The following is a 17,544-nucleotide window of genomic DNA, read 5'->3' on the forward strand; positions in this document are numbered from 1 at the left end:
TTATCAGGTATGAAGGTAAGACTCAGATGCAGACCACGTCGAATAAACAATAGTTTAATATTTCAACGGCGGCAGGCGATAGACAGGTCAAGGAAAGCCAGGGGTCAGTAAACCAGTGGTGGGTCAACAGTACCGGACAGCAGGCAGGCTCAGGGTCAGTGGCAGGCAGAGTAGTCAGGCAGGCGGGCTCGGATTCAAGACAGGCAAGGGGCAAAACCAGGAGGGCGAGAAAAGAGAGACTGGAAAAAGCAGGAGCTGAGACACAAAACGCTAGTTGACTCGAACAAGCAAGACGAACCGGCAACAGACAAACAGAACACAGGAATAAATACACAGGGGATTATGTGGAAGATGGGCGACACCTGAAGGCGGGTGGAGACAATCACAAAGACAGGTGAAACAGATCAGGTGTGACAGTACACCCCCCCCCTCGCTCTAGTCCTTAACTGGCAGATTCATTAAATAGTACCCGCAAACACCAGTCTCAACGTCAACAGTGAAGCGGCGACTGCAGGATGCTGGCCTTCTAGGCAGAGTTAATCTGTCCAGTGTCTGTGTTCTTTTGCCCATCTTAATCTTTTATTTTTATTGGTCTGTCTGAGATATTGTTCCGGCGCCGAAAAGAGATGGCCGCCTCGCTTCGCGTTCCTTGGAAAATATGCAGTATTTTGTTTTTTTATGTGTTATTTCTTACATCGGTACCCCAGGTAATCTTAGGTTTCATTACATACAGTCGGGAGGAACTACTGAATATACGATTAACGTCAACTCATCATCGTTCCTACCAGGAATATGACTTTCCCGAAACGGATCCAGTGTTTTGCCTTCCACCCAATACAATGGATCTGATCCCAGCCGGCGACCCTGTGCGACGCCGAAAAAGGGGCAAACGAGGCGGTCTCGTGGTCAGGCTTCGGAGACGGGCACATCGCGCTCCACTCCCTAGCATACTACTCGCCAATGTCCAGTCTCTTGACAATAAGGTTGATGAAATCCGAGCACGGGTAGCATTCCAGAGAGACATCAGGGATTGCAACGTGCTCTGCTTCACGGAAACATGGCTAACTCAAGGGACGCTAACGGAGTCGGTGCAGCCAGCTGGTTTCTTCATGCATCGCGCCGACAGAAACAAACATCTTTCCGGTAAGAAGAGGGGCGGGGGGGTATGCCTTATGATTAACGAGAAGTGGTGTGATCATCATAACAACACACAGGAACTCAAGTCATTCTGTTCACCTGATCTAGAACTCCTCACAATCAAATGTCGACCGCATTATCTACCAAGGGAATTCTCTTCAATCATAATCACAGCCGTATATATTCCCACCCAAGCAGACACATCGATGGCCCTGAACGAACTTTATCTGACTCTTTGTAAACTGGAAACCACACACCCTGAGGCTGCATTCATCGTAGCTGGGGATTTTAACAAGGCTAATCTAAAAACAAAACTCCCTAAATTCTATCAGCATATCGATTGTGCTACCAGGGCTGGGAAAACCCTAGATCATTGTTATACTAATTTCCGCGACGCATATAAGGCCCTCCCCCGCCCCCCTTTCGGAAAAGCTGACCACGACTCCATTTTGTTGATTCCAGCCTACAAACAGAAACTCAAACAACAAGCTCCCGCGCTCAGGTCTGTTCAACGCTGGTCCGACCAATCTGAATCCACGCTTCAAGACTGCTTCGATCACGCGGATTGGAATATGTTCCGCATCGCGTCCAACAACAATATTGACGAATATGCTGATTCGGTGAGCGAGTTCATTAGGAAGTGCATTGACGATGTCGTACCCACAGCAACGATTAAAACATTCCCAAACCAGAAACCGTGGATTGACGGCAGCATTCGCGTGAAACTGAAAGCGCGAACCACTGCTTTTAACCAGGGCAAGGTGACCGGAAGCATGACCGAATACAAACAGTGTAGCTATTCTCTCCGCAAGGCAATCAAACAGGCTAAGTCCCAGTACAGAGACAAAATCGAGTCGCAATTCAACAGCTCAGACACAAGAGGTATGTGGCAGGGTCTACAGTCAATCACGGATTACAAAAAGAAAACCAGCCCCGTCGCGGACCAGGATGTCTTGCTCCCAGACAGGCTAAACAACTTTTTTGCCCGCTTTGAGGACAATACAGTGCCACTGACACGGCCCCCTACCAAAACCTGCGGGCTCTCCTTCACTGCAGCCGAGGTGAGTAAAACATTTAAACGTGTTAACCCTCGCAAGGCTGCAGGCCCAGACGGCATTCCCAGCCGCGTCCTCAGAGCATGCGCAGACCAGCTGGCTGGTGTGTTTACGGACATATTCAATCAATCCTTATCCCAGTCTGCTGTTCCCACATGCTTCAAGAGGGCCACCATTGTTCCTGTTCCCAAGAAAGCTAAGGTAACTGAGCTAAACGACTACCGCCCCGTAGCACTCACTTCCGTCATCATGAAGTGCTTTGAGAGACTAGTCAAGGACCATATCACCTCCACCCTACCGGACACCCTAGACCCACTCCAATTTGCTTACCGACCCAATAGGTCCACAGACGACGCAATCGCAACCACACTGCACACTGCCCTAACCCATCTGGACAAGAGGAATACCCATGTGAGAATGCTGTTCATCGATTACAGCTCAGCATTTAACACCATAGTACCCTCCAAACTCGTCATCAAGCTCGAGACCCTGGGTCTCGACCCCGCCCTGTGCAACTGGGTCCTGGACTTCCTGACGGGCCGCCCCCAGGTGGTGAGGGTAGGTAACAACATCTCCACCCCGCTGATCCTCAACACTGGGGCCCCACAAGGGTGCGTTCTGAGCCCTCTCCTGTACTCCCTGTTCACCCACGACTGCGTGGCCATGCACGCCTCCAACTCAATCATCAAGTTTGCGGATGACACTACAGTGGTAGGCTTGATTACCAACAACGACGAGACGGCCTACAGGGAGGAGGTGAGGGCCCTCGGAGTGTGGTGTCAGGAAAATAACCTCACACTCAACGTCAACAAAACAAAGGAGATGATTGTGGACTTCAGGAAACAGCAGAGGGAGCACCCCCCTATCCACATCGACGGGTCAGTAGTGGAGAAGGTGGAAAGTTTTAAGTTCCTCGGTGTACACATCACGGACAAACTGAATTGGTCCACCCACACAGACAGCGCTGTGAAGAAGGCGCAGCAGCGCCTCTTCAACCTCAGGAGGCTGAAGAAATTCGGCTTGTCACCAAAAGCACTCACAAACTTCTACAGATGCACAATCGAGAGCATCCTGTCGGGCTGTATCACCGCCTGGTACGGCAACTGCTCCGCCCACAACCGTAAGGCTCTCCAGAGGGTAGTGAGGTCTGCAGAACGCATCACCGGGGGCAAACTACCTGCCCTCCAGGACACCTACACCACCCGATGTCACAGGAAGGCCATAAAGATCATCAAGGACAACAACCACCCAAGCCACTGCCTGTTCACCCCGCTATCATCCAGAAGGCGAGGTCAGTACAGGTGCATCAAAGCAGGGGCCGAGAGACTGAAAAACAGCTTCTATCTCAAGGCCATCAGACTGTTAAACAGCCACCACTAACATTTAGCGGCCGCTGCCAACATACTGACTCAACTCCAGCCACTTTAAAAATGGGAATTGATGGAAATTATGTAAAAATGTACCACTAGCCACTTTAAACAATGCCACTTAATATAATGTTTACATACCCTACATTACCCATCTCATATGTATATACTGTACTCTATATCATCTACTGCATCTTGCCATCTTTATGTAATACATGTACCACTAGCCACTTTAAACTATGCCACTTTATGTTTACATACCCTACAGTACTCATCTCATATGTATATACCGTACTCTATACCATCTACTGCATCTTGCCATGCCGTTCTGTACCACCACTCATTCATATATCTTTATGTACATACTCTTTATCCCTTTACACTTGTGTGTGTGTATAAGGTAGTAGTTGTGGAATTGTTAGGTTAGATTACTTGTTGGTTATTACTGCATTGTCGGAACTAGAAGCACAAGCATTTCGCTACACTCGCATTAACATCTGCTAACCATGTGTATGTGACTAATAAAATTTGATTTGATTTGATTTGATTTGAGATATGGCTTTTTCTTTGCAACTCTGCCTAGAAGGGCAGCATCCCGGAGTTGCCTCTTCCCTGTTGCGGGTACGATTTAATGAAGCTGCTAGTTGAATACTTGTGAGACTTGTCTCAAACTAGACACTCTAATGTACTTATTCTCTTGCTCAGTTGTGCACCGAGGCCTCGCACTCCTCTTTCTATTCTGGTTAGAGTCAGTTTGCGCTGTTCTGTGAAGGGAATAGTTGTACGAGATGGAATAGCCTTCATTTCTCAGAACAAGAATAGACTGACGAGTTTCAGAAGAAAGTTCTTTGTTTCTGGCCATTTTGAGCCTGAAATCAAACCCACAAATGCTGATGCTCCAGATACTCAACTAGTCAAAAGAAGGTCAGTTTTATTGCTTCTTTAATCAGAACAGCAGTTTTCAGCTGTGCTAGCATAATTGCAAAAGTGTTTTCTAATGACCAATTAGCCTTTTAAAATGATAAACTTGGATTAGCTAACATAACGTGCCATTGGAACACAGGAGTGATGGTTGCTGATAATGAGCCTCTGTACACTTAGGTCGATATTCCATAAAAAATCTGCCGTTTCCAGCTACAATAGTCATTTACAACATTAATGTCTACACTGTATTTCGGATCAATTTGATGTTATTTTAATGGACAAAAATCGTGCTTTTCTTTAAAAAAACAATGACATTTCTGAGTGACCGCAAACTTTTGAACGGTAGTGTAGGTGTTATTTTTGTCCAGGTGGGAGAGGGCAGTGTGGAGTGCAATAGAGATTGCATCATCTGTGGATCTGTTGGGGTGGTATGCTAATTGGAGTGGGTCTAGGATTATGGTGTTGATGTGAGCCATGACCAGCCTTTCAAGGCATTTCATAACTAAAGATGTTAGTGCTACGGGGATTGTCATTTAGATAGGTTACCTTGACGTTCTTGGGCACAGGGACTATGGTGGTCTGCTTGAAACATATAGCTATTACAGACTGGATCAGGTAGTGGTTGAAAATGTCAGTGAAGACATTTGCCAGCTGATCAGCGCATGCTCTGAGTACGCGCCCTGGTAATCTGTCTTGTGAATGTTAACCTGTTTAATGGTCTTACTCACATCGGCTACGGAGAGCGTGATCACACAGTCGTCTGGAAAAGCTGGTGTTCTCATGCATGGTTCATTGTTGCTTGCCTTGAAGCCGAGCATAGAAGGCTAGCTTGTCTGGTAGGCTTGTGTCACTGGGCAGCTCGAGGCTGGATTTACCTTTGTAATCTGTGAAAGTTTGTAAACCCTGCCACATTTGACGAGCGTCAGACCCGGGTGTAGTAGGATTCGATCTTAGTCCTGTATTCACACTTTGCCTGTTTTATGGTTCGTCTGAGGGTGTAGCGAGATTTCTTATAAGTGTCCGGATTATTGTCCCGCTCTTTGAAAGTGTCAGCTCTAGCCTTTAGTTCAGAGTGGATGTTGCCTGTAATCCATGGCTTCTGGTTAGGATATGTACGTACAGTCATCGTGGGGATGACGTTGTCAATGCACTTATTAATGAAGCCAGTGACTGATGTGGTAAACTCCTTAATGCCATCGGATGAATCTGAAACATATTCCAGTTTGTACTAGCTTAACAGTCCTGTAGCTTAGCATCCGCTTCATGTGACCACTTCCGTATTGAGCGTGTCACTGGTACTTCCTGTTTGAGTTTTTGATTGTAAGCAGGAATCAGGGGTATAGAGTTATGGTCAGATTTGCCAAATGGAGGACGAGGGAGAGCTTTGTATGCATCTCTGTGTGGAGTAAAGGTGAACCAGAGTTGTTAGCCTCTAGTTGCACAGATGACATGATGGTAGGAGTGTGTCCACTAAGAGTGCGTCCACTCGATGAGCATGTTTTTGTTTGCGCCATCTTTTTCTCTTCCAAGTCTCGGGGATTAGGGCCTGGTCCGGGATGAGCAGTATGTCCTGCACTGCCGACTCGTTGAAGTAGAATTCTTCCTCCAAATCGAGGTTAGTGAATGCTGTTCTGATGTCGAGAAGCTCTTTTCGGTCATAGGAAACGATGGCAGAAATATTAAGTGTAAAAAAAAAACACAAAATAGCAGAATTGGTCAGGAGCCTGTAAAACTCCAGCTATCCAGCACCATTATTTTTTGTAAGAACATCTAGATCATAGCTGTAGACATTGAAGTGCTACTGACTGCAAAGATAGCGCCAAAGAATAGCGTCTTCAACATTCAGCATTTGAGAAGCCCTCGATGGATCGGCTCACATCTTCTAAAAGGCTGTCACTTCTGGTGAGGTGATTCTACATGCACATGTGTGAAATAAAGTCTTGTTAACAGCTGAACACTTGAAGCACTAAATTGCATTTCCAGTCCTAATTTCCAGTCCTAATTTGGCTCATTAAGCCTTCCGGCTTGTTGGTTTAGTAATGATGTTCCACAGGGGAAATTCAATTGTGAGGAGGGAGAGATGTTGAGCCCACAAGTGACTCATAGGAAATGTGTTATTGAAAAGAACTTGTAGTTGATAAGAATGTTGTTTTCGACTGGCGTTGCGTTCATAGAGGACATGAATGAAAATAGATCACATTAGGTGACCTGGTGGTGATGAGGTTCTGTTAATCTTCAGTTCTTTTGAAGATTACTCCACTGCAGGGTCAAGTAAGGCGATACGGTCTGGTACTGGTGTCCCGGCAAAATAAAGAGTGGGGGTATGCCTTACCGGTAAAACATGAGCCCATCACAATAATTAAAACAAAATGTCAAGAAAACTGTCGGTTATTACACCGCTTTCTATCATGACCAAATGTCAGAGTTATGGGAAATCAGCGAATGGGCTTGAAAATGGGTGGTGAACTATAGCCTATTCTCTAAAATGTGATGTGGTTAGACTAGAACACAGACATTTTGCGAAGGGAGAGAAGAGTGGCCGACACCAAGACACGCACAGACTGCGGTGGACGCATAAATTCTGTCCTAATGACTGTCGCCAAATGTCATAACACTTTTTGGTGTTTTGTTTAACAGAGGTCTCTTTCCATTCACCACTGTTTGTTTCTACTTTCACTCATCCTCCACTGGTATGACAAACACTCAGAAGGTGATCAATATTATATTTCCTCATGACAAGGAAAAATGTATGTATTGTTTCTGGACTTCACACAGTGCCAAGAGTAAGCATTACTTTACAGCACCATGTACAAATTACGAGCTCAGTCACACCCAAAGTGACAAACCACAACTAACAATCTATCTTTAACTGTTTTATGACAACATTGTTTTATTCTATTTCGTGTAAAACCCCAGGTGAATGGGTGCAAGTGTAATTCCACCCTGTTGGGGTGGACAATGCCAAGGATGTGGTCACTGGGCTGTCCTGCCTCATGTCTGAGTGTAGGTTTGAGGTTAGACTGTCCCTCGTTGGTTCACCCTCTGGATAGGGTTCCCTGTCAGCTTTCATCTGTATAATGGTGGAGGGAACCTGAGCTAAGCAATGTTAATGCGTGTCATTGTACTCATCACCCTGCGCTTGAATGTCTAATTACCTGTTAGAACTATGAGTTACACTGTTGAAAGGGGTTCATGTTAATGGTTTGAAGCATCACTTGAGCATATGTCAAGGCAAAGGGCAGATTGTATAGATCACAGGTGTCAAACTCATTCCACGGAGGGCCGAGTGTCTGCGGGTTTTCGCTCCTCCCTTGTACTTGATTGATGAATTAACATCACTAATTAGTTAGGAACTCCCCACACCTGGTTGTCTAGGGCTTTATTGAAAGGAAAAACCAAAAACCTGCAGACACTAGGCCCTCCGTGGAATGAGTTTGACACCCCTGGTATAGATCAACCAAAAATCCAATGCCATTATTCCATTAAAGGTGTAATTCATGGGTGACCGTGTACCTGTATCGTGTCATAGTATTTGTAGGGCAAGTCTATCAGGTTTATTCCAATATTTCTATTGAGTTAATCAGTTTCAAGGACACACAAGGACAGTACATAATATCAATAGTATTTCATCATATGACCAAAGACTGAGGTCACTGGGTAATTGTGTTGATCACTGCCTTCAGGCTTCTTCAGGCGGAGCATCACCAAGAAAGCTGTGTACAAGTGCAAGAATGGAGGGACCTGTGAGATGGACATGTACATGCGGAGGAAGTGCCAGGAGTGTCGTCTCCGGAAGTGCAAAGAGATGGGCATGCTGGCAGAGTGTGAGTATCAGGCAGAGTGTGAGTATCAGCCCCCGCCAACAGCTGTTCTCCATGATACTGTACCCATGATGCCACTCTAATGGTACAGACTGCGAAGTACTGGTATAATGAATAAGGAAAGGGACTAATAGTCAAAACAAACCATAAACCATCAACCTGTTTGGGATAGAGGGCGCTGTTTTCACTTTGGGAAAAAATCGTGCCCAATTTAAACGGCCTCGTACTCTATTCTTGCTCGTACAATATGCATATTATTATTACTATTGGATAGAAAACCGAAACCGAATCAAGTTTCTAAAACCGTTTGAATCATATCTGTGAGTAAAACAGAACTCATTTTGCAGCAAACTTCCTGTCAAAAAGTGAAAAATCTGAAATCGAGGCTCTGTTCCAGGGCCTCCCTATTCATTTGCTTGAAATCTATGGCTATACATGCACTTCATACGCCTTCCACTAGATGTCAATAGGCAGTGAGAGGTGGAATGGGGTGTCTAGCTTTATCTGAGGTCAAAAGAGAGCTCTTGGAATGACATGACCCCAATTTCCTTTGTTCAGCAAGGCGCGGGAAGGAACTCTGGATTGCCTTCTGAAAAGCTTTCGTTATAGACGGCTAATATCTCCGGCTTTGATTTTATTTGATAAATGTGATAATATCATCGTAAAGTATGTTTTTTCAATATAGTTTTATCAGATTATTGAAAGTTTATCGGGAGTTTTGGCGTGTTCCGTTCTCTGCGTTTGGTGACGATGGACAGCTTTGCGCCACTTGGCTAGCTTTGGTTGCTAATTCGACAGACGAAGAGGACATTCTAAATCCAAACAACAATTATTCTGGACAAAGGACCCCTTGTACAAGATCCTGATGGAAGCTCAGCAAAAGTAGGACCCATTTATGATGTTATTTCGTATTTCTGCCGAAAATGTTTAGTATTATTTTCCGTCCTGATTTTGGGCGCTGTCTCGCTATAACGTAAGCTGTATGTCGTACTAAAGTTATTTTTAGAATTCTAACACGGCGATTGCATTAAGAACTAGTGTATCTATCATTTGCTGTACAACATGTATTTTTTAGTAAAGTTTATGATGAGTTATTTGGTCAGAATAGGTGAGTGTCAGAAATGTATCCGGAGATTCTGGAAAAAAGTTGCTACGTTTTCACAATGTATAACCACGGATTTCAGCTCTAAATATGCACATTTTCGAACAAAACATAAGTGTATTGTATAAGCTGATGTTATAGGACTGTCATCTGATGAAGCTTGTCAAGGTTAGTGAAAAATTATATATCTTTTGCTGTTTTTTTGCGATCGCTAACTTTTGCTGCTGATAAATGGGTTGTGTTTTTGGCTATTGTGGTAAGCTAATATAATGCTATATTGTGTTTTCGCTGTAAAACACTTAAGAAATGTGAAATATTGGCTGGATTCACAAGATGTTTGTCTTTCATTTGCTGTACACCATGTATTTTTCATAAATGTTTTATGATGAGTATTTAGGAATTTCACGTTGCTCTCTCTAATTATTCTGGCTGCTTCGGTGCTATTTGTGATGGTAGCTGCAATGTAAAACTATGATTTATACCTGAAATATGCACATTTTTCGAACAAAACATAGATTTATTGTATAACATGTTATAAGACTGTCATCTGATGAAGTTGTTTCCTGGTTAGTTTGGTTGGTTCTTGGTTAGTTTGGTTGGTTTTGTGCAAGCTACCTGTGCTGTGAAAGAAATGTCTGTGCTTTTTTGTATTTGGTGGTGAGCTAACATAAATATACGTGGTGTTTTCGATGTAAAACATTTAAAAAATCGGACATGTTGGCTGGATTCACAAGATGTTTATCTTTCATTTGCTGTATTGGACTTGTTAATGTGTGAAAGTTAAATATTTCTAAAAAATATATTTTGAATTTCGCGCGCTGCCTTTTCAGTGGAATGTGGGCGGGGTTCCGCTAGCGGAACCCCTGTCCTAGACAGGTTAAACGACTACTGATTTAGAAACAAGGAGTTACTGCAAGTCAGCACAAAGAGAACAGGAGCACTGCCTATTTCAGCACCTTTTCTTCTTAGACATTGTCACGTAAATGCTGGGAGTCAGGAAGCAGGTGCAGAAGGTGAGTATAATAATGAAGAATGCCGATAAACAAAACATGAGAAGTGTACAGACCGTGAATGAAAACAAACCAATACTGCCTGATGACTAAGGCTACTGAGGGCTAAACAAAGGGAAGGTAATGAAGTCCAGGTGTGCGTAATGATGGGGAGCAGGTGTGCGTAATGATGGGGAACAAGTGTGCATAATGATGGGGAGCAGGTGTGCGTAATGATGGTTGCCAGTACCGGTGGTTAGTAGACTGGCGACTTCGAGCGCTGTAGAGGGGGAGCGGGAGTAGGCGTGACAGACATTTAAACATCATCAAATCAACAAGGCTATATATGCTTAGATTAATACACTGAAAACAAACTTAAAGATACCAAAAATGATTTAGTCCAATCAATGCTGCTAAATATCATGTGGCTGTCAATGGTACTGATTTCTGTGTGCTTGTGTGTGCGTGCGTGAGCGTGCAAGTAAAACACTTGTAGACTAGTTGAACACCAAAGCCATCTTACTCTCTTTCATGTTGGCAAAACGGTCTATGGCTCTGTCATAGAGTATGCTTTTAGTTTTTGTTGTCATAGGCTACCTAGCTAAAATTCTTGCTAGCCTAACATCCTCGCATGGGCAACAATGAACCAGCTAAGTTAGCTAGCTACACTACATGACCAAAAGTATGTGGACACCTGCTTGTCGAACATCTCATTCCAAAATCATGGGCATTAATATGTAGTTGGCTCCCTCTTTGCTGCTATAAAAGCCTTCCCTCTTCTGGGAAGGCTTTCCACTAGATGTTGGAACATTGCTGTGGTGACTTGTTTCCATTCAGCCACAAGAGCATTAGAGAGGTCGAGCACTGATGTTGGGTGATTAGGCCTGGCTCGCAGTCGGCGTTCCAATTCAACCTAAGGTGTTCGATGGGATTGAGTTCAGGGCTCTGTACAGGCCAGTCAAGTTCTTCCACACCGATCTTGACAAACCATTTCTGTATGGACCTTGCTTTGTGCACGGGGGCATTGTCATGCTAAAACAGGAAAGGGCCTTCCCCAAACTGTTGCCACAAAGTTGGAAGCACAGATTCGTCTAGAATGTCATTGCATGCTGTAGCGTTAAGATTTCCCTTCACTGGAACTAAGGGGCCTAGCCCGAACCATGAAAAACAGCCCCAGACCATTATTCCTCCTCCACCAAACTTTACAGTTGGCACTATGCATTGGTGCAGATAGCGTTCTCCTTGCATCCGCCAAACCCAGATCCATCCGTTGGACTGCCAGATGGTAGAGCGTGATTAATCCCGCCAGAGAACCATTTCCACTACTCTGGTGTCCAATTGTGGCGAGCTTTACACCACTCCGGCCGACGCTTGGCATTGTGCATGGTGATCTTTGGCTTATGTGCAGCTGCTCGGCCATGGAAACCTATTTCATGAATCTCCCGACGAACAGTTCTTGTGCTGACATTGCTTCCAGAGGCAGTTTGGAACTCGGTAGTGAGTGAGCTCAACGCTGATTGGCAAATGTTTTATTTTTTTATTATCAAGGGAGGCCCAATGCTTGCTGGCATCAATCAATCAAATGCTCCAGCTGCAACATATCATACTGTTTTGGTGCAGACAGCATCAGATACATGGGCTACACATACTGAAACAGAGGGGCACTGTTTCCCTCGCTCAGATTATTTCTCCGGTGGGATTCAGCCACTTGCAAATTGATGGAAAATTATAAAAACACACAGAGAGAGAGAGAGACGAAAGTTTATTATTATTATTTAAAAGCCTGGCTTCCCTTGGTATCTGTGAATACATGCCACTGAGTTGCAGATGCATGGATATCCTACACTCTTAGATAAAAAGGTTACAAAAGGGTTCTTCGGCTGTCCCCATAGGAGAACCCTTTTTGGTTCCAAGTAGAACCCTTTTTGGGTTCTATGTAGAACCCTCCGTGGAAAGGGTTTGATAAGGAACCCAAAAGTGCTCTTCAAAGGGTTCTCCTATGGGGACAGCCGAATAACTCTTTGAAGTTGTAGATAGAAAATGATTTAAATAATTTTCTAAGAGTGTACTGCGTGACTAACCATATTGCTATTTCTTATGTGCAACAGAATATCTTGCTAACATCAGGAAATTCATTTGGTGATAACCCCATCTCTTTGATATACTATTATGTGCATTTATTACTTGAGAGACTATATTGTAGATTTTATTAACTCATGGTACTTGTTACTTGATGCACATACTATACGGTATTACCTGCGCGTACAAAAATTCATATTCAAACCCTTTGTTTTAATTCAACTGAAGTACGGACATATCTAAGGGCACCTCCTTTAAGAATATGTGCACCTACTCTTTCCCGCTAGAGCATGGTTCCCCAACTGGCAGATCGCGGGCCGAATTTATTGGACCCCCAATTTTTTTCAAATAAAAAAATAATAATAATTGGGTTGGATATAAAAGACTGTAAAAACATCAGCAAATCAGCTCCAAGTGATTATAATTTTGGAAATCTGTTCCAAAGTATTCCCACGCATAATAAAGAGATATAGAGAGATATATGTCACATTAGCGCATGTTAGCTCAACTGTCCCACGGGTGGGACACTGATCCTGTAGAGAATATAGAGATATATGTGATCGTATATGCAAATTTAAGCAAGGTTTGAAATTATTATGTTTTAGTCAAATATTATATCTCTTTGGGCTACTTGCGGTCAATTTGCAGTCTACTAATTATTTTTTAATTATTTTTAATTATCTTGGATTTCTTCAATAGTATTGCATTTTACCATTCATATATCCATTTACTTTTTATCAGTTTAGGATCAACATGATTATAACAGAGCTATCTCACTCTCAGTATTTGATTCTGATTGACATGTCTAGCTGTGATTGACTTGTGTCTAGCTGTGATTGACGTGTGTCTTACTGTGATGGACGTGTCTAGCTGTGAGCCTGACCCCCTAACTATCTCTTCATAAGACTGTGTGATAGTGTCATACTGTTCTTTCAATGCACTGGAGGCAGTCTCAGATCAAGCAGAGAACTGTCTTTGTGGATTCTGACACGACTGCTTTGAATTCCACCGAGGGAAAATGTGTCATACCTCTCACAATAGAAAGGTCTCACCATTGTTGCTCTTAAAGGAAAAACTGTGGAAAGGGAAAGGGAAGGGAAAGGGGGATACCTAGTTAGTTGTACAACTGAATGCCTTCAACTGAAATGTGTCTTCCGCATTTAACCAAACCCCTCTGAATCAGAGAGGTGTGGGGGGCTGCCTTAATCGATATCCACTTCTTCGGCGCCCGGGTTGAAAGGTTGAAAGATAGGAGGGAGGGAGGAAAAGAGAGAGAGGGAGAGAGGGAGGGAGGGAGAGAGAGAGAGGTGGGGGGAGTCAGGAGAGCAGGAGGAAGGAGTTGGGCTCATGTTGCTCATAAATGTTGTAGGAAGTTGGGATGAATATTGCAGGTAGCAGGCATTCAACAGCCCTGTCTGTTGGCGCTACAGTGCTCCCTCCGATGACTCCCAAAGCTATTTGTTAGGCAGGCCTGGATGGCTATCATGGCCTGATCTCGCAGTCTCCTTTGATCTCAATGTTAAAAGAGCCAATTCTGAAGGTCTTCATTCAAAGGAAACACTGATCATCATTTTTCCCTGGTTTGTCAGAACTTTACTGAAAGGAGTAACATTGACATACTCCCTACATTAAATACAGGGGTTGTATAATTTAGAATAATATCACACTGATAGAATTTGTAATAATGGAGAAATCCCCAGTCATCGAAAATAATTCCCTAATTATCTGAACTTTACATCTGTGCTAACCAACTTTCTCAAACCCATAGCTATACGGTGAAGCCACTTGAATAAAATATCAAACTACAGTGGCTACAGTGCATTCACAAAGATAATAATTATTGAAGAAGTAAGGGTGAAATTCTCCTTCAGCACTTTGTGTTTGAACCCATCATCAATGCCCACAGGTCTGCTGACAGAGATCCAGTGTAAATCTAAAAGGCTGAGGAAAAACCCCAAGGTCTCACCAGGACAGTCCACCGGGGACGAGACAGAGGGGGGAGACAACGGAGACACCAAACAGGTCACCTCCACCACCAAACTGTCGAAGGTAAACTCTCCCCCTTTTACTCTTTAGAATGTTTTTTTGCTCTTCAAAATGGGAGACATGTCAGTGATTCCCAATTGAGGAATCTAAATACTATCAACAAAATTATTTTAGATGTTTATATACTCAGCAAAACTAACTTTTTCCTGAAATACCTTGAATTGTAAAGAAAATAGTTATTATTTGTTTTTTTCTTTGATTGTCTACTTGTTTTTAACTAAATATAAATGCCCTACACTGATTACTGCATATGGGAATTACATGAAAATGAGGGAAAAAAAGGTTCCTCAGCTGCAGTTGTCTGTGATCCCCATAAGCCCAGTGTTTAAGTAAACCATGAATATTTAAGCATGTCTAAAGTCCTGTTGCCACCAAGGGATTGTATTACTCACAGCTAAGACTGCCACTTTACAAAGTATGACTCATAAATAGCCCTAGTGTTACACCGAAGAGATTCAAAACGGATAGCTAATGGTTTTATTTCAGGAGAAGCTTGAACTCAGTCAAGAGCAACAGGCTCTCTTGAGCTTCATCGTAGAAGCTTATCAGAAACATCGAATTCCTCAAGACATGGCCAAAAAACTGGTACGTGATATCTCCTACAATTCTAGCAAATTCTGTCCCACTGGGCACAGATGTCAATCCAATGTCTATTCCATGTTGATTCAACGTAATATCAGTGAAATGATGTGGAAACAATGTTGATTTAACCAGCATGTGCCCAATGGGGTGTGTTTTTCACCAAGCCATAGTGCATGCTTTACAACTCAGACATATTCATAGTTCATGGAAGACAGTAAGATACCCTTGTAACGTATCCCAGAATAGATGTGACTTACACTACATGCTCTCTATCCAAGTAGAAGTCAAACAGTTTTTTCCCCTCAAGTCGTAGATGAAGTTACATAAAGCTCCTTATCAGCCAGCAGTGTCACCCCACACACATTCTGTAATTATCTCCCTTTTGTGTGCCCTTGTTGTTTCTCCAGCTACAAGAGCAGTTCAATGCAGAAGAGAACTTCCTTCTTTTGACAGAGATGGCCACCAGTCATGTTCAAGTGCTGGTGGAGTTTACCAAAAACATTCCAGGTCTGGACATCTATTAGGCTACGATGATCATGCCAATATTTTCAATACATAAAATGTTTATATAAATAGATTACTCCCATGGATTATCAGTCAACATCAATTATCAGTCAACCTCTGGCCTTTTGTACCTCGGTACTCCATACTTATAGTCTAATCGGCTCCTTGGCATCATCATAGCAACAAATAGCTTGTATGACTTAACATAATAGTACCGAGCGGGTGTTGACATCGGTCATCATTGTAATTCAAGACTGTATTTTTTGTTATTTTTAACTTACCTTTATTTGACCAGGGAAGACATATGAGACCTAGGTCTCTTTTTCAAATGTGCCCTGCACAATACAACACAAAAATACACATGTTACACAAAATATACATATATACACATTAAAATACAAAAACACAGTCATGGGAAGCACAAATAAAACATCACAAATCACCCAGAAAAACAGTTACATTCCTCCACAAATAAGTCCCCAATCAATGCTTTAAACCCGAACGGCACCACAACATTAAGTTGAAATGTATTTAGAATGTTGTTCCATCAATACGGTGCATTAAAGAAAAGCAGAGTTACCTAGCTCGGTGGAGACCCTGGGAACCTGAAGAGTTAACCAATCCTGTGAACGGGTTAGGCAACTCAGGTGTCTACTTCAACAGCAAAGTTAGATAAGACAGAAGTTTATGAAGTAGGGCCTTGTAAATGAAAAGGGAGTAATGTAGAGATCGACAGGTCTTTAGCGAAGTCCAGCCAACCTTCTGACACAGGATGCAGTGATGAGTATCAAAACTGTGAACTGTAACAAAACAAAGGTCACTATGGTAGATAGCATCCAAGGGTTTAAGAGTAGTATCAGCTGCACTTTGACAAATAATATCATCATTATCAAGAACAGATAAAAATATTGACTGAATAATCTGCTTCCTATTGCTTAGAGAAAGGCACGATCTGTTTCTGTAGAAAAAGCCAACTTTAAATATTAGCATCTTAACGAGCTCATCTATATGTTTTTTAAAAGTCAAATTCATATCAATCCAAATGCCTAAGTATTTATATGCGGGAACACGTTCAATTGGAGAACCATCTAATGTAGTTCATCTGAAACATTCTTACGAGAGTTTAAAAACAACATGTAGTTCCTTTTGTCCGTATTAAGTTTTCAATCAGCAAGGGATTCCTGCATAGCAATACAATCTGACTGTAGTTCTGACACAGCCAGATCAACAGCCGGGGCAATAGCGTACAAAATAGTATCAGCCGAAGATAGATGAAGTTAACAATTTTTAACAGATTGACCAGTGGTGTTTATATAAATAGGGAAGAGAACAGGTCCCAAAATCAACCACTGTGGTACACCTTTATGCACTTCGAGAAATTCAGACTAAACCCCATCAATCATGATGGCCTGAGTTCTTTCACTAAGATAATCATGAAACCATGAACAGGCGTCAGAACTCAGTCCTATCGAGGACAACTTATTAAATTAAATAGCATGATCAACAGTATCAAAAGCTTTTGACAGGTCCACAAACAAAGCAGCACATTTCATTTTAGTGTCTAAAGCATTGACAAGAAGTGGCGCAGCGGACTAAGGCACTGCATCTCAGTGCAAGAGGCGTCACTACAGTCCCTTGTTCGATTCCAGGCTGTATCACTTCCGGCTGTGATTGGGAGTCCCATATGGCAGCGCACAATTGGCCCAGCGTCGTCCGGGTTTTGTCGGGGTAGGCTGTCATTACAGCAACCCCTACAGAGGTTGCTGTAATATGCTATGCCCAGGCCTAAACCCTGATTAGTTTACATTCAAAATACATTTCTCAGATAAACAAATAACAAAGTTGGACATTTACCAAGGACTCAATAATCTTAGCAAGACAAGGAATGTCTCAGGCAATGTAACTCATCACACAAGCGTTGTTCACCAAACCAACTCT

At 42.9% G+C, this 17,544-nt stretch overlaps 1 protein-coding gene across 4 annotated transcripts in view; it reads left to right on the forward strand.

The window, feature by feature from the left end:
• nr1h4 (nuclear receptor subfamily 1, group H, member 4) overlaps positions 1–17,544 on the forward strand; it is a 37,074-nt gene that overhangs the window by 16,423 nt on the left and 3,107 nt on the right. For 2 of the 4 annotated variants that reach the window (XM_071415470.1, XM_071415473.1), the window contains 4 exons: positions 8,167–8,325; positions 14,381–14,523; positions 15,007–15,105; positions 15,510–15,609. In XM_071415470.1, coding sequence (XP_071271571.1) covers positions 8,167–8,325; positions 14,381–14,523; positions 15,007–15,105; positions 15,510–15,609 — 501 coding nt within the window. The remainder of the gene's footprint in view (positions 1–8,166; positions 8,326–14,380; positions 14,524–15,006; positions 15,106–15,509; positions 15,610–17,544) is intronic. The other 2 variants (XM_071415471.1, XM_071415472.1) reach the window with 2 other exon arrangements.

Source organism: Salvelinus alpinus, chromosome 9 (genome assembly GCF_045679555.1).
Source record: "Salvelinus alpinus chromosome 9, SLU_Salpinus.1, whole genome shotgun sequence".
In the NCBI taxonomy this organism is placed as follows: Eukaryota; Metazoa; Chordata; class Actinopteri; order Salmoniformes; family Salmonidae; genus Salvelinus; species Salvelinus alpinus.